General features: G+C 44.7%; 1 protein-coding gene across 1 annotated transcript in view; it reads left to right on the plus strand.

The window, feature by feature from the left end:
* Window positions 1–4,005: 4,005 nt before the first annotated feature.
* The window catches only part of DDRGK1 (DDRGK domain containing 1), a gene marked incomplete at its 5' end in the record, with an annotated part of 36,203 nt that continues 15,955 nt past the window's right edge, over window positions 4,006–24,253 (plus strand). Inside the window, 3 exons of the mRNA XM_009999835.1 lie at window positions 4,006–4,170; window positions 14,791–14,897; window positions 17,417–17,518. Coding sequence (XP_009998137.1) covers window positions 4,006–4,170; window positions 14,791–14,897; window positions 17,417–17,518 — 374 coding nt within the window. The remainder of the gene's footprint in view (window positions 4,171–14,790; window positions 14,898–17,416; window positions 17,519–24,253) is intronic.

Genomic DNA, 24,253 nt, shown 5'->3' on the forward strand with positions numbered 1-24,253 from the left:
TCCATGGTAACCGCAGGGTGTGGGGGGGAGTGAAGCGCTTGGGTTTAGGCCTTCGCCTTGGGGGGGAAGGGGTTTCCCTTGGGATCCCTGGAGATTCCTGCCCCTGGGATCCCTGGTGATTCCCTCCCCCCCCCGGGATGCCTGGTTTGAAGGGAGGTTGTTGGGGTCTCCAGTTCAGGTGTTCAGGCAGGCAGGGCAACCACCGGAGTTTGTCGAGGTAACAACATCAGCTTCCACGATTTGGGATGTTTGGAGGTTGGGGTATGTTTTGGTATTTTTGAGGGAAAAGGTAGCTTTGATTATATTTCTTTGCAACAGCAAAAAAATCCTCCTGTATGGTCACAGTCATCCCAGTGCAAGAGCATGTACTGGTAAGGACCTTGTGTTCAAAGCAGCCTTTGCTGACAGTAATTACATTTTCCAACACGTTTCTCTTACACTTTTTCATGTACAGACCTCATGTAAATCCTCCTTTCCCAACAGCTTGGAAACTGATGAAATGTCATCAGATTCTTAGTGAGTTTGAGCTTTTGGTAAAAGGGAGTGATGTGTGTCCTAGGGAAATGAGGCTGCTGGAAAGATGTAATTTCCTCAACTTTACTTGTATCCTGACATAGGTAAATCAGGCTGTGGGGCTTGGGAGGGTTTATTCTTCTTTTCTTTTTAAGTGTACAAAGTTTTAACTAACTTGAAGCCCAAACATTTGAATTCTCAAGAAGGTTTAATACTGGTTTTGAGCAGCTTGGTTAAAGTTGGGTTGCATTCAGGGTAACTTAATCTTTTTGAAGCCTCTTTTTTTTCTTTTTAGTAACATCTTTTTGACACTTCCACATTGGTCTTGCTTTTTTTCATTGAGCTTTTGAGATAATTTCTACCTCAGTGTGCTGGTTTGTGTCGTTATAAAATCCTTTACAGAGTTTGAAGTTGTGGGGATGATATTTTTCTCCTTACACAGCAGAAATTAGTTTTCAAAACCATTGGTGTATTTAGCACCTGCAAACTTTGGTCTTAAACAGGGATTTCCTTTCATGTTCCTTGTGTGGAAAATGCTGCAGTTTTGCCAGTAAATCTGTGTCATCTCATGGAAAGGATTTGAAACCTTGGGATGCTTGGCCCAGAGGAGTGGTTGGTAGCTCTCACTTTTTAATGCTTGGGAACAGGGGCAGAGCTTTTCTTTCCACACTCTGCTGGGGAACTATCCTTTTCAGATGGTCAAGACTTTCCTATCTTAGTAATGAAGGGAGCTAAGGATGAGAAGAGGTAAATCCTGTAACTTTGTTTTTCCTTTCAAAGGTCATTTGGAGCAAGCACAGTGGTTCCAGCAGGATCATGCCTGGACTTGTGCTGCTGGGAACAGGGGGGGGGGAAAACCCAACCCTGGCTTTTATACGTGGTTGGCATATCTGTTTGTGAACAAGCCCTGATGTGGTGAGCTCTCCTAGGCAGAGGCAGCTCCCCAGGGAAGCCAGACATGCTTCCACCTGTTGCTGTTTGAACAATTTTCTCCTTGAATTTCCCAGCTTAGGTTGGCACGAAGGGAGAAGATGCTGGATGCTGCCAAGTGAGGTGGGAGGCACCACAAACGTGTAAGGGTGCAGCAGGTGGAGCTCTCTCTGCATCGGTGTGGAACAGGGGACTTCAAGAGCTAGGAGTTGTGTCTTGCTGGGCTGCCTCACAGCAGCATTCCAGAGCCTGAGAGCTGGGGAGGGACTTTTGACAAGGGCTTGGAGAGAGAGGACAAGGGGTAATGGATTAAAAGTGGAAGAGGGGAAATTCAGGTTAGATCTTAGGAAGAAATTCTTTGCTGTGAGGGTGCTGAGAGCCTGGCCCAGGTTGCCCAGAGAAGCTGTGGCTGCCCCATCCCTGGCAGTGTTGAAGGGCAGGTTGGATGGGGCTTGGAGCAACCTGGGTTGGTGGGAGGTGTCCCTGCCCATGCAGGGGGGTTGGAACTGGATGGTCTTGAAGGTCCCTTCCAACCCAAACGATTCTATGATTTTTATACAAATTCATAATTTCTCTAAATAAGTTCTTGAGATACACTGCAATTCACACCTCAGCACCCTTTCTTTTGAAAGGGATGGGGCAGCCACAGCCTCCCTGGGCAACCTGGGCCAGGGTCTCACCACCCTTACAGCCAAGAATTTTCTCCTAATGCCTAAATAATTCTTTTAGCAAACTAAGTGTTTATGGCCTTTAGTAGAGTCCCCATAAGTGACCTACTGCTTTGTCTTTGCAGTGCAGTGCTTCCCTGTGCCACGTTCTGTAGCATTCAAAGTCAGTATTACCATGCTATAAATCAGAGTGGGCAAGTCCTGAAGCAAAACAGTGGGATCCCTGGAGCTCTGTCATTTCCTGTAGACCTGTTTTCGTCCACAGGTGAAAGAGGGGGATGGGGACTAGAAGGTGACAGCAGTGTGACAGTTCAGTGACTCAGTTCCAAATGTCAGGGTGCTGGAGTTTGCAAGGTGGCTGCCAACATCGTTGCTGCAGCAACCCTGAGCTGCTACTGGCTTTGGTGGCCAAATGTTCCCCCAGATCTCTCTGCCCTGCAGCCTGTGCTGAGCTGGGAGCTTCTGAAGCTGGGTTGTTATCAGTACCCAAGGCAGCTGCTTTGAAGATAGTTGAGATGTACTGAGATGAGCTGCAAGTGCACCTTTCATCCTCGGGTAGATGTAGTCATCATGAATCTTCTGATCAGAGATATGCTAATAGGGGTTTTTTTAGGAAGCATTGTTTGGATCAGGGGATGCTGGAGACTTGGCAGAGCATGGAGAGCACTCTTGCTGGGCCACAATCTAACCCTCAAAGCACAAAAAATACGTCCTGAATTTAAGTAGTTCTATAGCTTTCCGTGAGGCTATTGGAAGTGTAGTGAAGGTGTAGTAGTTGATACTTTGCAGGATTAAGCAAGTCACAACATACACAAGTATCAGTTGCACTTATCAAATGAATATGCAAAGCAGGTATCAAGGAGAATGATATTTTACCATTATCTGATTGTTTCAGCATGACTGCTGTAGCTGACAGCACCAGGGTTGTGAGGGTCTCCCAAGAAAACACCAGGGGAGGGTTTTCTATGGAGAAGTTCTGAAATGAGCCCACTGGTCAGTTCCTTGCTTCCATGGTGTCTCCCAGCTGCTCTGTTCTGATCTCCCTCATTTGTCAGATCTTAATTACTAATTGCAGCATATGCAGAGAGGATGGCAGGGAGAGCTGCAGTGACCTTTGGTGTTCTGTCTTCCCCTGCATGTGTCGGGAGACCTGCAGTGTGAATCAGCTGGCAGAATGAAGTGGCCCTGTATATATTAAGGCTGTAATTTGTAGGCTTTTATTTGCTGTTCAGGTTTTCTGTCAGGTATAATGATTTCCATATTCCATTCTGCAACATCCATGCTGGGAGGTTTGAATTATAATGAATCTATTTGAAAGTTAAACAAGTACAAAATTAAATCAAAATTAAAAATCCAGATACTTCAGAAGAGGAAAAAAAAAAAAAGTAATTCTGGGTCTTTGCCTTTTGGTAACTCAGAAATTATTAGACTTCTAGTCCTACCAGATAAAGGGGATTATTTTCTGGTTGAAGGGAAAAACAGGTTATTGGTTTAGATTAAATAAGAACACTTTTGAGCACTCGAGGAAGGGTCTTTACTTTGTGGTGTGGTGATTTCTTTGAGTTTTGTGAAGGATGTGGACTCTTGTCAGATCAAAGAAAAAGCTACAGCTCTATACACTTGCAAAAGAGGCTGTTGGGATCAAGTTTCCATTGCACAGGGCACTGTGCATGAATATGAACGTACCAGTGCATGATCCTGCTTAATGATGGGAAAGCAACTTGCATGGATCTCCTGCCATGCAGGAAGAAACCACATGAGAGTGGGGAGGTTTTCCCTCGCTTAGAAAACAACACAGGTGTTGCACTTCTCATTGCAAAAGCTGCCTGGCAAAACAAGAGCTGCAGCAAGCAGAGCTGGCAAATCTCTGATCAGTTCTGTTTCCTTTTTGCAGCTGATGAGGAGCACCAGCAGCATGTGGCAGCAGCAGCAGCAGCAGTGGCCAGGCCTCGGGCCCACCCTGAAGAGAGAGGAGATGGGATGCCAAGGCGCCGGAGGAACATGGGAAACAGGCTGATGGCCCAGAGGAGGGCACAGCAGGCAGAAGATTGGCTGGAAGGTAATGGTTCAGTTCATCTTGCAGACACTGAAATGGACCTTAGAAGCAATTTGAGGTTGGTGAAAGGGTGCACTTGTCTCCTCAAGGAAAGTTTTTAGTTTTGCTGACTGAATCATTTACAGCTTGACTGTGAACTGGCTCACTGTCCAACTTTTTTCCATAGTTCCTCATTATCTCTAGACCCCACTTGCCTTTGACTGAAATCTTTGCCTCCTGCTGTAGTTCATTGTGCCAGTCTGTTGTGCCAATAGTGCTTCCCAACACGTGCTCCACTTACTTCCCAGAAACTTTTATTTCTTCCTTATTTCCTGCTTATCCACACAGGTTACGTTTGGATAAACAGAATCCACACCTTGCACTGCAATAATGAGCTGGAGTAGAATATTGGTTTCTTGCAAATCACTGGGAATAATTTTAATTTCCCAACATAATCTCTGCAAAATCTGGAGTTTTCTTTCTGAGAAGCCATCCAGGTAGAAGTCAGAATCAAACCAATGAGCTGGAGGTGACCACAGACATTTTGTCTTACTGCCAATAGGGTGTTGTCAGCAAGTCCTCTGTTCCGGTGCTGGAGCTGCAGTTTATAGCTGTACTTCTGTGGTGTGGCTGTAGACAGGAATATGGTGATAAATAACATCTTTCTACACCCTGCTAGCCTCACTCCCTTTTCTGGTGAAACTTCACACGTTATTATCTTTATTACTACAGAGATTGTATCACCATGATTCACCTAACTGGATTCTTTCTGCTTTCAGATTGTGGGTTAAATGTTCAGTTTCTGCTGAAGGATTGATAAAAGTGGGCTTTGTTTCACTTGGGTTTGCAGGATAGACCAGGCTGTCTACAGTGGGTGAGAAACAGTGAGCACACATCTGATGCCTTGATTAGGGGTTAGTTGCACTTTCTTCAGCTTTTCTTGCCTTGCAGTTTGTGGGGAACCTCTTGCCCTCACGTTGGCAGGTAAACGTGCTATTGGAGCTCAATTACATCCCAACAGTTTCACAGATGGAAAATTGACAGGTCTGAACTTTTCAACTTTGGTTCTTTCTTTTCATGTGATAACATCCTGGGAAGAAAATGCAATCTAAAAATCTTTTGCATGAAACTCCAGACATCAAAAGTTTGAACGCCAAAGGCCGACAGTGAAGCTGTCAAAGCAAATGTCTTCTTTTACTTTGTCATTTAGCAGTAGAAGAATCTGTGTCATTGGGCTTTATAAATAATTCTTTTGGAGCTTTTTGCACATCAGATGCAAGTGCTGCTGGTCTTGCATGAAGTTTTCTTTGAAATAACATCTCTATGTGGGGTTTTTTATTTTTATTTCTTTTTCAAATTAATACGACTTCTTGCTCTGTTCTTCTGGTTTGTGCTTCTGTGTGGGTTTTTATTCATATTCTTCACTTTCCAAGTGCCTAAGCACCACTGCACAGCAGGAGTACCAAAGCCTTTGCAGGCTGAGCACAGACTCCAGATAGCTCTGAAGAGAAGCATCTTTCCCTGGTTCACACAGAATCACAGAGTGGTGAGGGTTGGAAGGCACCTCTGGGGATCATCTAGTCCAACCCCCCTGGTAGAGCAGATCCCACAGGAACACATCCAGGCAGGTTTGAAATGTCTCCAGGGATGGAGACTCCACAACCTCCCTGGGCAGCCTGTTCCAGGGCTCTGGTACCCTCAGAATAAAGAAGGATTTTCTCCTATTCAGGTTCAACCTCCTGTGCTCCAGTTTGTGCCCATTGCCCCTTGTCCTGTTCCAGGACACCACTGGGAAGAGTCTGGCCCCATCCTTCTGACACCCCCTGTAGATATTGATCAGCACTGATGAGATCCCCCCTCAGCCTCCTTCTCTCTCAGCTGAACAGCCCCAGCTCTCTCAGCCTTTCCTCACAGGCAGATGCTCCAGCCCCTTCATCACCTCAGTGCCCTGTGCTGGACTCTCTCCAGTAGCTCCTTGTCCTTCTTGAACTGGGGAGCCCAGAACTGCCCAGTGCTCCAGGTGGGGCCTCCCCAGGGCAGAGCAGGGGGGCAGAAGAACCTCCCTGACCTGCTGGCCACGCTGTTCTTACTGCCCCCAGAACTGCTGTGCAGAATGACTCATGGATGTATTACTTGGGACTGTCTGTGTTGCAGAGCCCTTATCCTGGTCCTGACCTGCCTCTGCTAGTGTGGGGTTTGGTTTTTTCCCTCTTGGAGAAGGATGTGTTACATGTTTTGAAGCCTTCCCTGTGGGCATGTGGCATAGGCTGGAATCACCTCTTGGATTTGTCTCCACTGTGCGAGGCCTGTGTCCGTTTTCTGTGTCAGTGCAGCAAGCTGCAGTTTTGTGTGATTCCTGCCTCCATTTGAACCAGTTGCAATAACAGGTTATCCCCACAGCAGAGTTTTGCCTTATACATTTTTATGTTGACTCACATGGAGAGGGCCCAGAATGCATGCAGTGGTGTGCAGTGCCAGGCAATGCAGGACCAGTTGGGGCACCCGGGGCTGAAGAGCAGAGTTATTTGGCAATGTAGACAGAAACACTGAAAACAAGCCAGTCTGGTTTCTTCAGTCTTGCTTTGTAAATGTTCTCATTGCTTTAGAAGGCTTCTGAACATCTGCAACTGAAGTGGATTTTTTTTTCATTGTTAAAATATTAAATTTGTTAAAAAGTTTCTGTTTCGTGTGTGGAATTTCCACTCTGAGCCAGTGTTTAGCTTTGGGCAAAGCTACCTGGGCCTTCTCTGTGTCACTTGGACTTCTGCCACAGGTGCACTTCTAGCCACCAACTCATGGCTGCAAGATTCCTAGCACTGAACTCGGGAAGGGTGTGAGGACATCTTGGCCCTGTTACCCTTCCAGGCGTAAAAGTGGAGTCAGGTGGAAACTGCTGCTACCCCAGAGTATTCTGCCTGATGGGAGCCAGTTCTGCTGACTCTAGGGAATGGTCTCAGAGATACTTGCAGGCTTTGGAGCTGTGGGTAGCATGAGGGTTTTCTGTTTTCCATCTAACAATCAGATATCAGTTCCAGAAGGAGAAAGAAAGGTTCAAGGGTACAACAGCAGCCTGCAGTTTCTGCTGCCCGTGTTGAGTTGTTGTGCTGTGCCTGTACTCACATCTCTCTCTCGGATTAATGAGGGGGGAAAAAAACAAAACAAATTGTGGCATGAGGGTCAGAACCTTGATAACTTCTAATTGTCCCTTCTCTAGTTGAAATCTGATTTACTTCAAGCCTGGGTATGGAGTCATTCAATACAGACAAGGACATTAAAGGATTGGTTTGGATACTCGGATATGTACCCATTGCCAGTGGAGCTAAACCAGGTTATAACTCTTCCTGTAGCTCGGTGGAGTGGAGTAAATTACTTGCAGCTTGGCACAGACAGAAAATAAAGGTGAAGTACTAAATGCCCTGACTTTCCTACCAGAATTGCAGCCCACACAGAGTGCGTGGGCTCCTTCTTCATCGGTCCCACGTGGGCTGGGCCGTGGGGACAGGCCCACTAGCCAGGGGCCTACGCTGGCTCGGGTTGCCTGGGTAGTGTTTTTCAGTGGTTAGTTGAGTACTCAAAGGAGGTCATCCGTGAATATCAACATCTATTAGTATCCTCCAATGACCAAAGATTGCCGGGGGAGACATTTTCCAGTGGTGACAAAGTAATTCTCAAAATGACTGAGACCCCTGAGCTGTGTTCTGCTGGCGTGGCTTCCAGGCTGGCTTAAGAAAAATGGTTGGTTGGCTTATATTGCCCAAATTAATTCTAATCACAACACTACTGTCCTTCATGCAGCCCAGAGGATCCTAGGTGACTGTTGTGAAAGGCTGTGTGCCTCAAAGGACATCTGCTCTGCACATTGTAGCAGGGTGCCTGTGCCTTTCTCTGTGGAAAATGAGTCTGGAAGGAGTGTTCCCTATTCATGTGCTTACATTGCTTCTGATATCTCAGATAGCAGACTTAATTAGCTCTCTTGTATCTTCATTTAAATTGAACCCAGACAGAAGTGGCTTTGTGGAGCCACAGGCTTTGGTGTAGTTAGGTACAGCCAAGATTAAAATAAACTCACTGGAAGGCATAAATGTGTATGGATTTCAGGTGTTAATCATTTAGAGCAGGAGAGACCAAGCTAAGCAGTAGAAGGAAGCAGGGAAAGGGGATTAATTGGAGTTGGGTTGAGGGTTGTTTGGTGCATGAGGTAGTGTGAATAAACAGCATCAGCTGTTTTCCAATTCCAGATCCCATGTATTTATTGACTGAGAAAGGTGTCTTTGCTGTTGTTTCTGCCTGACTGATGCTCTGAGTCCACTTGGCCTTTGATTGCCTTTGGGTCCATGTAAAGCTGTTTTATTTGGTTGTTGGTCACCAGCAGAAAAGCAGTCATCCAGTTGTCAAGTAGTTCTTGTGCTTCTAAACCTCCTCATTGTGCCTTAAGCACTGCAGGGAGCTCTGCAGTGAGGCAGGCACTTCTCTTCACACTACATTTTTTAGCTGCTTGGAGCAGAATGTGACTCAGCCATGTTTGCATCAAATTTCCTACCGAGTGACAAGAAACTTGTTGGTATGAACTTGTAACAGCAAATATGGTTGGGTCACCTTGATCCTGCTGTGGTAGAACCAAGGAGGAGTATGATCTGAGGCTAGTGGCTGTTTGCTTGAAGGCCTGAAATGCATTATTTCCGGCAGCAACTTTGTACAAACATGTAGGGAGAAAACTTGCCTGCCTCAGCACCTGGTGCAAAGAGTTTGTGGAGAGACAGAGACATGCACAGGCAAAGTGCCTTTTCCGGGGTGGTGCAGTCAAGGAGCAGGACACAGGTTTTGCAGTCCAGGTTTTGTCACTTGGAGTGGTGTCTTGGTCCAAAAATGGCTGTTGGTGCTTTGGGGGGAGCAGCATTTTTGTTGGCTGAAACTGGGGGGGGATGTCACCACCCCATAATTAGTTAGGAAGAAGCAGACTTCTCTAAGGAATAATACCTATCTGCAATCACCCAGCAAAACAAAGGCCACTGGGCAACCCCCTGAGGGGGAGGCTTTGGTGGGTGTTGCAGGTGAGGCTGAACTAGATACAGAAATGAGGGAAAAGAGAACATGCCAGGAGAACCTAAGCAGCCCAGTGCATTTCCAGGGAATGTTTTCAAGGGTTTAATTTTGAAAGGTGCTCACTCCCACATCCCACAAACAAGTGACTTCTCTGACTTGTTGCTAAAATGGGACTTTGTGTGCATTCTTCTGTTTTGATTTTATTATTTTTACAAAGTAAGGACTGCAGCAAATAAACCTGGTTTTGTCAAGGACCTTTCTTCATAACTGGAACAAACTACAGGCTCTCTAATTTTGGCAGCATCATTTAAGTCCGAAAGCTTAAATATCCCCACATCTGCATGTCTTTTCTCTGAGCTTTTAGACCTGTACATCTGAGCACAGGTGTAGGAATGTCCAGTGCAGTGAACGTTGGGTTAAATTCACTTCCACAGAATCAGTAACAATAAAGCCAGCAGCTTTTGACAGTCTGAATGCTCTAATTTGTAAAATAAAATATAACAAAATGTTAACAATTGCAACATAAAATTAAAAAGTTCTTCTCTTTTGCTTGCAAGACTTTGAAATCAGAATCTCATCTTTTTCTTTAAGTGTTCATCATTACTGTGGAAGAAAGCACAAAAAAAATTGTAGAAGTTTTAAAAATATATAAGAATTGGTAAAGTTAAAGAGTCTGTTATTGCTCTGTGTAGCATCTAAGCCCAGCCTTCAAATATTGCACTTCAAAAAATCTTATGTGTTTTCTGCTAGTTTTGAGAAAAATATAATTTGTTAAATCCCCATTCAGGGTTGGATACTGTGCATAACTTAGTGAAAATATGTTTCTGCTCAAATCTGCCAGTATAAGAAGCACTGATTCTGAACAGACTCTTTACCTCACATGTAATGTTGTATCTCCCCATCCTCTGGTGTGCTGAAAGATCTGGAAAATGTACAGAAGTAGAAACTCTGCTGTGGTCCTGTGCTTTTCATGTGAAACAGCTGGTAATAGGGCTTTATTAATTGATGCAGTAGTTGAAATGATATTAATGCTTAATCAGTAGGAAAACCTTTCTAGCACAGTTCAACTTTGACTACTAAAATCCTAAGTGGTGAATCAAAAGTTGATTTTGACTCGCTACTATTCATATAGAAAGTGACGTGAGTGTTATCAAAGTATTCACAGTGTGTGTGTGTCTGCCCTGAGACATTTCCAGCCAGATGGTGTGTGGCAGAGGTAGGTGTGTGGTTTCTCAGTTATGCCACGTGGCTTTAGTCGAGAAAACACTTCAAGTCATTTAACTGCTGCTCAAAAGTTCTGATGTCTTTTTGCTGTCCTAAGCGTAGGCTGGTTTTGTGGCTTCAGATTAATGAGCCAGTGTCTTATTTGGTTCCTAAACTGGATAGCTATCAAATTAAAAAACAAATTAAAAATGGTTATGACTGTACCAGTGTGGGGCTGTGTCACTCAGGGATGCCCACACCTTTCCATGTGGTGGACCAATTCCTTTCCAGTGGCTGGTGTCATACATCTGTTCAGTGTTAATAACGTGCATGTGTTAATAACATCCTGCCTTCAGGATGATGTGTTTTGCTTCGCATCTTAGAATCACAGAACCGTGAAGGTTGGAAGGGACCTTCAAGATCATCAGGTTCCAAACTCCCTACCATGAGCAAGGACACCTCACACCAGACCAGGCTGCACAAACCTCATCTAGCCTGGCCTTGAACACCCCCAGGGAAGGGGCTTCCACAACCTCCCTGGGCAAACTGTTCCAGTGCCTGTCTTCTCCTCCTTTTTCTGATCTTCCCCCCCTTTTCCCTACCATTTCTGTTAGGTGCTGCCTCAGTGCTACATGAAGCAGCTAGCTGTGCCTAAAGACTTGTTATGAGTAGCCCCATGCGTGACTTGCATCCTTTTTTGTGGCTGAGAATCCATTTGCTTCGCTTCCAAAGCTGAACAGGGGGCAAGGCAGACACCAACACAGGTAACATGGGTGACTAAAATATATGATGTGAGTTGTTTTGTTTGGAGGTTTTGCTTGTTCTGTACACAGGAGCTGGTAAATTCCTGTCCTGATGGAGAACGTCAGCACTCCAGGACACTTTCCAATGGCATTGGGATCTATTTCTAAAAAGTACTGTGTAAATTTCAAAAGATTCAAACCTCTATGTGATTACTAACGGTTGTCCTGCCTCTCAGTTTGTTCAAAATGTTGCAGAAAAGCTAAGGCTCCCTGAAGCAACCTGTCAGCTGGCTAGCTAAGCAACATCCACATTTCTGCAGAGCAGAAAATGTACAGGGGTGTGAAAACCATTGCTGTAACTTGGACTATTTCTGCTGCATCTGGAGTGCTGTGTCCAGCTCTGGAGCCCTCAGCACAGGAAAGAGAGGGGCCAGGGAAGGCCATGAAAATGATCCAAGGGCTGGAGCAGCTCTGCTCTGGAGACAGGCTGGGAAAGTTGAGGTGTTCAGCCTGGAGAAGAGGAGGCTCCAGGGAGACCTTAGAGCACCTTCCAGTGCCTGAAGGGGCTCCAGGAAAGCTGGGGAGGGACTTTTCACCAGAGAGGGCAGTGATAGGACAAGGGGTAATGGTTTTAAACTGAAAGAGGGGAGATTTAGGTCAGACATCAGGAAGAAATTCTTCACCATGAGGGCAGGAAGGCACTGGAATAGGCTGCCCAGGAAGGTTGTGGCTGCCCCATCCCTGGAGATGTTCAAGGACAGGTTGGATGAGGCTTGGGCAGCCCGGTCTGGTGGGAGGTGTCCCTGCTCATAGCAGGGAGGTTGGAACCTGATGATCTGGAAGGTCCCTTCCAACCTTCACCATTTTGAGATTCTGTGCTTTCTGTCTCTGACCGAAGCTGGTGGGAATGCTTTGCAAGCTCTGGAGATGTTGATGTAGTTAGGTTGGACTCTGTAAAGTTGGACCAGGATGTGCTGGCAGGATTGTGACTGTGGCTGAAAGCAGTCCCATCATGTCACACCCAAGCAGTTCAGGTGAAGAGGGTCCTGTGTGCCTCGATGTTTGGTGTCCTCTATCAGCACCATACCATGAAGTAAGAACAGGAATCCCATGTCCTGTGGTACTGTGAGCAGTTAGGGAAAGTCACTACTGAAAACTGCTTGTGCCAAGTCTGGAGCACTCAACTTCCCTGTCTTTTCTGCCACAACCCAAAGTACATCACAGAACTAGCACGTTTTAAGACATCAGATAAACTGCACAGAGCAACCACAGGAGATCAGCCTTCCAACTAAAATGTATTTTTGCCTTCATTTGTGTGATATTGTTAGGTTTCCCAACTGAGTACAAACACAGGCTGGGCAACCCTTGTGTCTTAGGTGAGGATAAACTGCTTCCCCGACAAGTGAGCACACTCAGCTGAATGTCTGAAGCACAGGGGCAGCTGCAGCTCATATTCCCATGGCCTGACCCCCCATCAGGTCTACTAGTGCTGGCAACTAGTAGTGTGTGAAAAGTGGTTGTGACAAGCTGAAATGACAGCCTCTTTGTGTGAAGAAAATAATAAAGCAAGTCTCTCCAGCTGTGTGCAGCATCCACTCTGCTTCATGGTGCAGCTATTCTGCTGTAATAACCCAATGATTCAGCAAATCCTTTCACCATGTACTTACATTCTTGCCAGCATGCTGAGGCTTGTTTAGGAGATACTAATTGCACCCAGGTTTAGTGCACTGTTGACCTTTAATGCTCTGCTGAATCACGGGCTGTGTCTGCGTTGCTGCTTCTGCCTTTTGTTGGATCTAACTCCAAGCACTAGAAAAAAGCTTGGAGGAAGTGGCACTTAAGGGATCACATCAGATGCTTCAAACAGGAGGAAAGCAAACGCTACTGAACAAAGACGTGTTTGATCCAGGACTTGAAAAGGCTTTAAAAGCCTTTCTAGAGTCCTGCCTGACCTCTGGCTCAGGGGAAATAATATAGATGAAATGTGAGAAGCTCTCAGAGCCTCAGGTAGAACAGTGTCATATGCTGCCTTTTATACTTGTGGGGTTTTCCAAAATACATTTCTAAAGAGTAATACCAGTATAGAAATGGTGATGTTGGAGTAATAGCTACTGATGGTGCATTGCTCACCTGTTGTGTTTGGAACTCCCCTTGGCCCAGTATTTTAAAAATAAATAGCTATTTTAAGCTTCAGCAAAATTGTAGAAGCAACTGTGTCAAGTCAGTGTCCCCTGTTGCTCTCTTTGTGGTGTAGGAAGGGGGAACCCTTTTGATCACCTCAGTAAGCAGATAGCTGTAATTCTCTGAAGCCTAATTCAGCAACCCTGCCTCCTCTTAACTTCCATACCCTGCAAACAGCGAAGTTATTTGAGAGCCACCTACACAGCTCTCAATTACATTTGTTTCTGTTGGTGTGTTTCAGTGGCTTAACCAGAGTACCATACTGTGTCTTGGAATTAGTAAAGCAAGAGTGTTTCAAACCTAATTGTGCATATAAAAGAAGGATGAGTATTGTTCATCCAGGTGCTCCTTTATCAGCAGCTTTTTGAGGCTCCCAAAAAAAGGGGACCAGGCTCTCTGGAGAACAGAAAACACCCTGCTGCCAGCCCTGCCAAACCAGTTCTGGTGGCTGCCACAGGAAGGTCAGCTCCAGGTACAGCTGCTGCAGGCTCTTATCAACCTGGTTATCAAACAGCTTCTTGTTAGTCTGGTCCTAGAATGCTGAGATTATAAATTAATTTACCTAAAATAAGGGATCCATGTGATAAAGATCTTCCATTTTGATTCTGCCACCCAATTCATATATTGTGCAGTGTTTCACCTGGTGAGATACTGGCTTTTCTTGGAGTGGTTAGGTCAATCCGTAGGATTTACATTGCAGCATCAAGGGCTAATTTAGTGAAGCAGATGAAGTAGCCAAATGTTCATGAGACGTTGGGCAGGGGGGGAGGAAATGCCAGTCTTCAAAAGCTCTTGAGTCTTACTTAGCTCTTGGGTAGCAGAAATATAATGCATTTGCACACCATTTGAGCATGACACTTTCATACCCCTCAGCTGCAGAAATCATCTTTATAAACAACAAGCTGTCCTATACCAGTCGACTATTGACATGCAGTTTTGTTGTAGTTGAGCCCAAGATTAGCACTGCAGGGATTTCTGGTTCTTTTTGCCCCACCCTCAAAGGTTAGTGAAATCAGGCTAGACTTAGTGGATGCCTCTGAATCCCACTTTTTTGAATGGATGCCTGTTCTGCTAAACTTAAAAGTAGCTAAGTCTCTCCAGGTGGGTGTTAAGCAGCCTATAATGACAAACATTAGCATATTTTCTATATTCAAGAATACATATATTTTAATTGTGGAAAGCAGGAAAAGCTTATGAAAAGCCTTCCTTCAAAAGCTCAAGTGAATTTTTACTTCTGGCTTCACTTGAGTGTGTGTTTGCCTTGTTGCTTCTACTCTGTGGCTTTGGCAGCCTCGTGTGATTTTATTAATTTTTTTTGCCTTTTTCCATCTAATAGGTCTTGTCTGAAATGTGTGTGTGTCCTTTTCATCTGCTGCTGCTTTCCTAGGAAGCAGAGAAGTTTCTCAAAGGGATTTTTCTTTTTTGCTCAGATGATCTAAAATTTGTATTTTTACTCTTTACCACAATGTTGCAGAGGAAGATGATGCTGAGGAGGTGCCAGAATTTCAAGTGTCTGGGAAAATTGGAGCAAAGAAGCAGAGGAAATTAGAAGAGAAACAAGCCAGAAAAGCACAGAGAGAGGTAAGTATTTCCTGCCACGTATAGAGCCCAGAGCAGAGCCTGAACAGCAGCACTCAGCAAACAGACACCCCAGAAAGGCAAAGGCAGTGTCATCACTACAACAGTTTTGATTTAAAAATGTAAATTCAGCTTTTTATGTCATATCCCAAGAGGAAAACAGAGTCTTATTTCGTTCTGTTTGGTTCTCTGGTGTTCTCATGGGGAGGAGAGAGGAGTTAAACTCTCAGATGCTCTTTCTTGGATGTTTCCACTGACTTGCAGCTTCATGTCAGTACTGTCTCCCCTTAAAAATACACTCAAGCCCACATAGTATTGTTGTCACACTGGGTCTATGACCAAAACTGTGGGCAGTTCTGACTAGTGTTTCCTGTGCTCTCATAATGCAAATAACTTTATATGGCTTTTATCTTCCTGTAGCCATGTTTGCTGTTCTTATGGATTGGGGGAGATGAAAAGCAGACCCTGTGATCCACTGCAGTCCATGATGCAGTCAGGTTTTGGTTGAAATTTGCCCCTTGAACAGGACCTAGAATGCAGAGAGAACACATTGTAGCTTTTCAGTTGTTCTGTCGTAAATCTCTGTGCCAAATCACAGAATGGTTTAAGTGGGAAGGGACCTTCAAGATCATCCAGTTCCAACCCCCCTGCATGGGCAGGGACACCTCCCACCAGCCCAGGTTGCTCCAAGCCCCATCCAACCTGCCCTTCAACACTGCCAGGGATGGGGCAGCCACAGCTTCCCTGGGCAAACTGTTCCAGCGTTTCAGTTTTCCCCTGTGAATTCCAGGGAAGCAACAGGCTTTTTGAAACTTAGAAGTGTGCTGGTGGATGGCAGCAGGTTAAGCATGAATTCCTTTTAGTTCCTCTATACATTTTCTTTGCAAACTCCATCTTGTTCTCTTTGCTGAAACGTGGGGTTGCAAGAAGCAGATGGACCTTAAACAGCCTTTGCATGAAAGAGGCTGGAGTGCACAGAGAACTTCACACATTTTTCAAAAGGCAGGGTGTGTGAAACCTCTTAACATTTCTGATGTGTAGAGGAGCCAAACAAAGCCAGTGAAATTTCGTCTTGAGAATTTTAGTGTCACTGGAGGTTTAAATCCAGTTTCTGCTTTACACTGTAATTAGTCGTATGCCCTGTAGATAGGGCAGTTGGTAATAAACCTGATTTTTATGCTATATATAAATTTCCATAATGACCATTTTCTCACTCTGTGCTTTCACAATTTTATCATTACTTTCTATCTTCATTCTGTTTAATGAAGCTCATTTTTTTTTGTGGAAAAATTGAGCAAAGTTGAATGAAGCCAGGTAAGCACTGGGTGGTGGAGGGAGGAATCTTTTGTTACATTTTAAAACATGCTGATTTTTATTTTCCCATATAGACAGATAGGTCTTTTTCACTGAAACATTCACAGCCACAAATCCTCCATTTCAATGTCTTCTGCTTGGTTTTTTAATATATTTCCAGATCCAAGTATACTGAAGAGAATGCAGAACTACTTAAATCTCGAAACAATTCACTAAAGGGCTTTTTTTCTCCTCAACAATCTCTTTGCTAAGTTTGGTTTAAAAACACATAATAACATTATTTTAAGCAACCAGTACAGCTTTTTCTTCAAGTGATTCTGCCCTGATTAATGATAAATTTGAATATACTTGGTTTTACAGAGTTTCTATTCCCCTGTCCTTTTTTGCCTCTCCTTAAGGCTCCTTTCTAACTAAATTGTCAGTGAGGAGAAATGGGAATGCCCTGACTCAGGATTACTTCATATCACTGGAGTAAGAAGCTCATATTATAAGCACATAAGAAACTTCAACCCTTATTGAGATACAGATAATGCAAATGTGATGGGTAATTTCTAAACTTAATATTTCACAATATTAAGTACTCTAAAGATCAGGGAGGGGGAGTTAAATAATAATGACTTTTTCTTCTTAGAATCACAGACTGGTTTGGGTTGGAAGGGACCTTCAAGACCATCCAGTCCCAACCCCCCTGCATGGACAGGGACACCTCCCACCAGCCCAGGTTGCTCCAAGCCCCATCCAACCTGCCCTTCAACACTGCCAGGGATGGGGCAGCCACAGCTTCCCTGGGCAACCTGGGCCAGGCTCTCACCACCCTCACAGCAAAGTTTTTTTTATTAACATCTCATTTAAATCTCCCTTATTTTAGTTTTAATCCATTCCCCCTCATCCTCTCCCTCCCTGCCCTTGTCCCAAGCCCGTCCCCAGCTTTCCTGGAGCCCCTTCAGGCACTGGAAGGTGCTCTAAGGTCTCCCTGGAGCCTTCTCTTCTCCAGACTGAACACCCCAACTCTCCCAGCCTGGCTCCAGAGCAGAGCTGCTCCAGCCCAAAGATCATTTTGTGGCCCTTCTCTTTACTGTTGCTTTCTCACCATGCATCAAGGAAATTAGTAAGGAACCCCCCCCATGGTAGCACAATATGACATTTAAAAAAGATAAAGTATATTCAGGAAGAGTAAGGCTTGTCTTGCATCATGTGTTTTGTTTTAGGCGGAAGAAGCAGAACGAGAAGAACGGAAAAAGCTTGAGTCAAAAAGAGAGGAGGAAAGGCGGAAAGAAGAGGAGCGAATACGTCTGGAGGAGGAACGGCAGGTGGGATTGGTTGTGTTCATAGATGGAAATTCTGAACCAAGGCTGTCTTTAAGATTGCTTCTGTGGAAGTCCTGTCATCAGCAGAGCTCCCTTTGGCTTTCGTTACTGTTGCATGTATTTTGAATTTGGTTTTTTGTTGCTCCATTGTCATAGAACCATAGAGTGCCAGGTTGGCAGGGACCTCAAGGACCATCTGCTCCAGCCTTTCTAGGTGCTGCTCTAGTTGATCTGAGGTGGCTCAGCCCCCTGTCCAGCTCAGACTTAACAGTGTCCAATGTGGGAGGATCTTCCTCTTCCCCTGGGAGACTTTTCCAATGTGTGACTGTCCTCATGGTGGAAAATTTACCTCTTGTGTCCATTCGGAACCTCCCCAGGAGCAACTTCTGCCCATGACCCCTTGTCTTTTCTATGGGTTTCCTTGCAAATAGGGAGTCTCCATCTTCTTGGCAACCACCCTTTAAATACTGGAACATGGTAATAAGGTCTCCCAAAACCCTTCTTTTCTCAAGGCTGAACAAACCCAGTTTTCTCAGCCTTTCCTCATTTGGCAGGTCTTCCAGTTGGATTTTTTTGTTGGAATTACCTTAATACTCATTAGATCCCAGCTTTGTTTCCCTTAGTACTTGGCAGAAGTGAAAACTGCTTCAGCCGTCAGGGTACACGTGGGGTAGCAAACACCCACCCATGGTTGGGTCTAGGGCAAAACAAAACCCAGTCTCCTGGTGGTGGATCTTTGCTATGTGCCAAAGGGACAGATGGTTTAGTTGATTTATGAGAAACTTGACATACATGGAATCATACCATAGAATCATGGAATGGTTTGGGTTGGAAGGGACCAACCTCCCTGCATGAACAGGGACATCTCCCACCAGCCCAGGTTGCTCCAAGCCCCATCCAACCTGCCCTTCAACACTGCCAGGGATGGGGCAGCCACAGCTTCTCTGGGCAACCTGGGCCAGGCTCTCACCACCCTCACAGCAAATAATTTCTTCCTAATGTCCAACCTAAATCTCCCCTCCTCCAGTTTTGATCCATCCCCCCCTTGTCCTCTCACCCCCTGCTCTTGTCCAAAGTCCCTCCCCAGCTTTTTATTATCTCTGGCCTTGCTCCAACAGCTCCATGTTGTTCTTGTTTTGGAGGCTCCAGAAACATGGCTGATAAAGTTGGCCATTTTTTTGTCTGGAAGCTGTTTAAGTGCAGGTATATGAAGGAAGGAGATGTACCTAGTTGCCAGAGTAATTTTTCAGTTTTCTTGCTTGGTGTCTGGCAGGAGAAGCTTGGTTATCACAGCATCAGAGAACAACATTGGTTGGAAGGGAACTTCAGTGACTGTCTGGTCTGTCCTGCTCAAACCATGTCTATTTAGAGCAGGTTTCTGAAGACCTTGACCAGCCAAGCTTTGAGTGTGGAGGAGATTTCTGAACCTCACTGGGCCTCTGTCCCATTGTGCTTGGTAGCTGTAACCAGCAGGGCAGAAAGTGAAAGTCATCAGCAACCCATTTTGCAACTGTGGAGTAAAATGACACTATTTTATTCTAATTACACAAATTTCCATGTGCTTCACAATTAAAGATTTCAAAACTGTGCATACAAAAGTCTGTGTAAGCAGGTGTGACCCAGAAAAACAGGTAGTGTGGAACTGAAAAGCTTTTGTTGAATATTTTCATCAGGGAGGAGGGAAAAATTATTTCAAAGGTGCTTTGTGGATTCCAGGCATCAGTGCTGCTAAGAATCATAGACTCATGCAGGTTGGAAAAGACCTGTTAGATCATCCAGTCCAACCTTAAGAGGCAGGAACCAGCTTCATACTCTCTGGTGCTCGAGCAAGTTGGGTGGTAGCTTTGCCAGGTGGTTCTGGAGAAATGTCTGGGTTATTCTGCACAGTTCTGTGCTGAGTAACTGCTGTCCCAGGGGAGTGTAGCCCCCAGCTTTCAGTGGGAACCTTCCTGGATACCTAGACATGCATAGAGGTTTGTGTCTGTGGTTTGTAGTGAGCAGATTGATTTTAGTTTGTTCTAAGGGCAGGTTGTGTAAGTGGAGTTTGTTGCAGATGACATTTTAAAAGAGGAAGGGCCATTTTTCCTTTTCTCTGTTGAGAGCATGAAGGCAGGAGAAAGCAATTTAATGTTTTTTTTCTTCCTGTACATTTACACACACAGATGGTATCCAGGAGATCTTTTGTAGAACATAGACTTACCTCTGAGGTTATTCCCCCCAAATCCTTTACCTGCTAAACTCTCTGTTGTTTCCTTTTCATCAGTAGAAGGTTCCTGACTTTCAGAAATTGAAATAGATGAGGACAAGTCAATACTAGACCATCAGGTTAAGTTGCATGACCTGAGATTTCAACTTGTAAAGCAACTTGAGTAAACTTCCAGGACACCAGTTAGTCCATAGCTGCCCTTCAGAGGCACATATACAAATTCAGAAGCACCTGGTGGTGGTCAAAGTGTGAGCCCTGGGGTGTGATAACAGATCTCAGCAAGCCTGAGCCACTCCTGTGCTGAGCCAGGGCCTTGCCCAACAGCCTATCTACCACACCTGGCTTCCTGTGGATACCTGTCTAGCTCTTTTCCCCTGCCCCCACACCAGCTTCTTTTGCCTTGTGGTCCCTGTGACTGCTCTGCTCTTCTCCTAAGAACTGCCAGGTTCTCCCTCTCATACTTCCAGCTTGGAAAGAGGCAACATGAGCTCTGGCTGCCTCTGGAGCACAGGTCTATTGCCCATTCTGCTGGCTATGGGGCTTGGGACAACATCATTCAGATGGCAAGATTCCCTCCAGTGCTGTATTCATTTAAGTCACTGGTCTCCAACCAGTTCCCTGATTATTTTTATTTATCTATTTATTTTCCCAAGGTTCTGGGAATTTAATATCCTTAAACCCTGGAGAGATGGTTTAAGTGACCCACGTGATGGCCTCAACACTTTGGGGGAATTAGGTCACCCTGGCTGTGTGGAAGTGTCACTTCCTTTGAGTGAGGCTAATTAACAGAATTCCCACTCCTTCCAGAGCAGTATCCAGCCTGGCAGGCAAGTTGTGAAGCAAACTGCACCTGGGCTTGGCCAACCTTCTCAAAAGAAGCTGTAGCCCAGGACAAAGATGTTACCCTGTTGATTGCCTCTGGGTTTGACCTGGGGTTTAGCAGTGCAGCTGGCTCATCAGGACCAGTTAGGCATGCTTGAAAAGTTGAGTAGAAAATAAGAGGGAAATTCTGACTAGAGGTCTCTTCACCCAGAACGTGCTTATTAACCTATTTAACTTCCTTTTAATCCACTTCTGTTCAATTTAGGGCTGATTTATTTTGGTTGAAGGAGGAAAATCTTGCATTTATTGAAATGTTCAACATTCCTAGTAGAGATTGCACTGTACCACTTCCACCTCTGTTTTGCAAGGTTAAAAAGAATATAAACTAAGACTTTAGGGGTTTTTTATTTGATTTTTTTTTTTTTTTAATTTTGAGCTCAACAGTCCAAAGGAGTACTTAAATCTTGAAATTTGCTCAGATGCCTGAATTTAGCTCACTCTTCACTTTAGGCAATAACTTCCTTGGCTACTTAAATGATGTCATTTTAACCTTTTGTTTGTTTGCTTGCTTGATTAATTTGTTTTTCACAGTAATCTTCATCAGGGCAGGAAGCCAATCCACTGGGCTACATCACAAAGGTTATGCTGCTACTCAGGGGCAAGTGTTTCCACTAATTTTATTTCTTGCTTGGATCTAAAACAGGTTGATAATCCAGTAACCACGGCACATTTTGAGTGTGGATGTTTCTGACAATATTTAATGTTCATCATCAAGTGTTTCTTAGTAATTTTGAGTGTCTTGTCTTCCTCCAAGTCTTTAAGAGGAGACAGAACAGTTCAAGCCTTGGACATGCTCAGGCTGTGTTGCTGGAATTCCTGCTTCAGTCAGCAAAGCAAGCAGCATTTACGGGGAATATGGGAATAACAAGGCTTCAGTGGTTTTGTCTTTAGTGGGTGATAGGAGGGGGAAACAAATCAAATTGATAGATATTGGATAACTGTGCATGTAGGCATAGCCTGTCTTTATGATCATAACATCTTAACAATTCGGATCATGGTACAGACTGGTTGAATGATGTAAAAGATCCTGTCTCTCTCTTGTAGTCCCCTGTAAGTGATAAAGGGATCACTGGATTTATTATGTTTTTATAGAATCCATAGGATAAAATGCCATTTATACCTTCCTCAGGAGAAAGGATTCTTCATTTCTTCAAGGAATGTGTTGTCATGACTGAGCCCTGGTGGACTCCACATCTGATAAGTGTTCCCCCATATGAGTTAGGAGGTGGAAAGGCAAAATTATCAAAGGTAGCTCCAGTAGGGATGGGTGGTCATGGGATAAGAACCAGAGGGGAGCTGGTTGTATCATTTTTGGAGGCAATTTGATTACTGACATTAGTGGAGTTTACACAATCCCCAAATCAAAAGAAATTAAAAGTTTATCACTAAGGTTTGCCTGAGAAATGTTTTAGTTGACAGCTTCATGTTTTTTTCCTCCTCCTTTTCCAGTACATGAGAGTATTTCTGCAGGTATGGTGACAGTGTGGCAAGTCTCCAAACAACCACAAACAGCTTTTTGAGCTAAATTTCAGTTGAACCTTCCTTTCAATCTCTCTCCCAAGAAGTGGTGCCAAAATTGTGCTCATTTCTGTGAGCATTGAGAGGGACTCTGTGGAGAGTTTCAGCTTTTCAGCTACAGCCTTAAACTAACAGCTGAATAACAGTTCAGCAGCAACAGCTGATTCCTGTGGCATTAAACACCATCTACAAGTTTGTCTGATGATGAGGAAAGCCAAATAGATCAGAGGATAGAAAATCATGATGCAGTGTACAGATCTAGAAATTCCCCAGTGTTGATCTTTGATAAAGTCACCAGGACTGTTAATCCTTTCACACACACACCCCACTCAGGGAGCCTGAGATTTGGAGTTCTGTAGGAATCATAGAATCTGCTGAGTTGGAAGGGACCCATCAAGACCACTGAGTCCAGTGGTCCTCCTGGCCCTGTGTAGGGCACCCCAAGAGTCACACCATGTGCCTGAGAGCATCATTAAAAGGCTTCTTGAACTCCGACAGGTTTGGTGCTGGTATCACTTCCCTGGGGAGCCTGTTCCAGTGCTCAACCACCCTCTGGGTGAAAAACCTTGTCCTGATATCCAACCTAAACCTCCCCTGATCCAGCTTCCTGCCCTTTCCCTGGGTCCTGTCACTGGTCACGGGAGTGAAGAGATCAGGACCTGCCCCATCTCTTCCTCTCCTGAGGAACCACAGACTGCAGTGAGCTCACCCCTCAGCCTCCTCTTCTCCAGGCTGAATAACCCAAGTGACCTCAGCCACTCCTAGGTCATCCCTTCCAGACCCTTCCCCACCCTCTGGCTCTCCTCTGGGGACACTCCAATAGCCTGATGTCTTTCAGATGAAAACCCACTTTGTTTTACAAACAGATGGATATCTCTCTCCAGTTATTTTTGGGCAACTCAACACAGTGCTGTACAACAAGTGGGACCTGTACCTCCAAGGGAGTTATGGGGGGTGAAATCTTGCATATTCTTGAGAAAAATACCCCCTTGTTTCTATTTGTATGCACATATAAATAAAATGTGGTTGCCCCTTGGCTCCAGCCTTGCAAACCAGAGAATGTATTTTTACATTCAAGTTTCCTTTCCAGTCTTCTGATGACCTGATTGGCTCTGCATGTGAGGAAGCTCCTTTATAATTGGCATTTGCTTCAGCTCTGCTTTACCCTGGGGATTTCCCTTTCACTCTTGGAGTTTTTTAGTGGTGAGCAGGTTTACCAACCGACACTTTATCAATAAGAGCCAACTTCCTCTGATGTTGCAAAACACTCTCTTCATACAAAACCTTGCAGATTGCTCACACAAGAGCTTTTCTTATTTTTTTTTCCCCTCTGTGCACAGGGATTTTGGTAGATTTTATTCTCTCTGTCCAGCTGTGCCTTGCTAAGGAAACGGCTTGTGCAAATGCAGGGCTCTCCAAGATCCCTCTTCTTCTCTAAAATGCAACATTGAACAGGATGAGTTGCTGGTAAATCCATTGCAGATTGGCCTGCTCTCAAACACAGGAGGTAAAATACAGTCCTCCAGCAAGCAGGCTCTTAACTGCTGTGAAATAAAAGGTCACAGCAGGAGTGGGGGCTGGTGTTTGTCACTCTTACATTAAAACAAGATCCGTGTTGCTCAAGCACAGCTGAGCCCTAAGTTTCCAAAGTAGGGCAACTTCATTTGGGCCTTCAGTTGAAGTGCCTAATAAAAATGGTCTGGATCTTAAGAGCTATCGAAAGGGAATGATCCCAAAGGTCCCACTTCAGCTTTTCAGAACTAAGACCTGAAAGTTTTGGCTCTTTGATTTGGTATGTGTTCATGTAAGAACAGACACCAAGTTGTAAAATGTTGATTGTTGAGTTGTTATGTGAACATCAAGACCTGAGTGCCTCTCAACAGAGCTTTCCATTATCTCTGTGGCATTTATAGCCACTATTCATAACAACAGGGCATTTATGGAAGCTGGTGGGAGACCACTATGTAGTTTCATTTAAGCACCGGTTTTCAAGTGTGCGTGGTTTCCTGAATATTAATTTCTCCTGAGGGAGTACAAGTTGAAAAGCTGGCAGAAAACTCATTCTACTCTGATTTTGAGGGGATGAGGACTGGTAAGAAGACTTATTCTGTCTTTCTAAAGGTGTTGGGGTT

The sequence above is a fragment of the Chaetura pelagica genome, unplaced genomic scaffold (assembly GCF_000747805.2).
Source record: "Chaetura pelagica isolate M959 unplaced genomic scaffold, ChaPel_1.0 scaffold696, whole genome shotgun sequence".
Lineage (NCBI taxonomy): Eukaryota > Metazoa > Chordata > Aves > Apodiformes > Apodidae > Chaetura > Chaetura pelagica.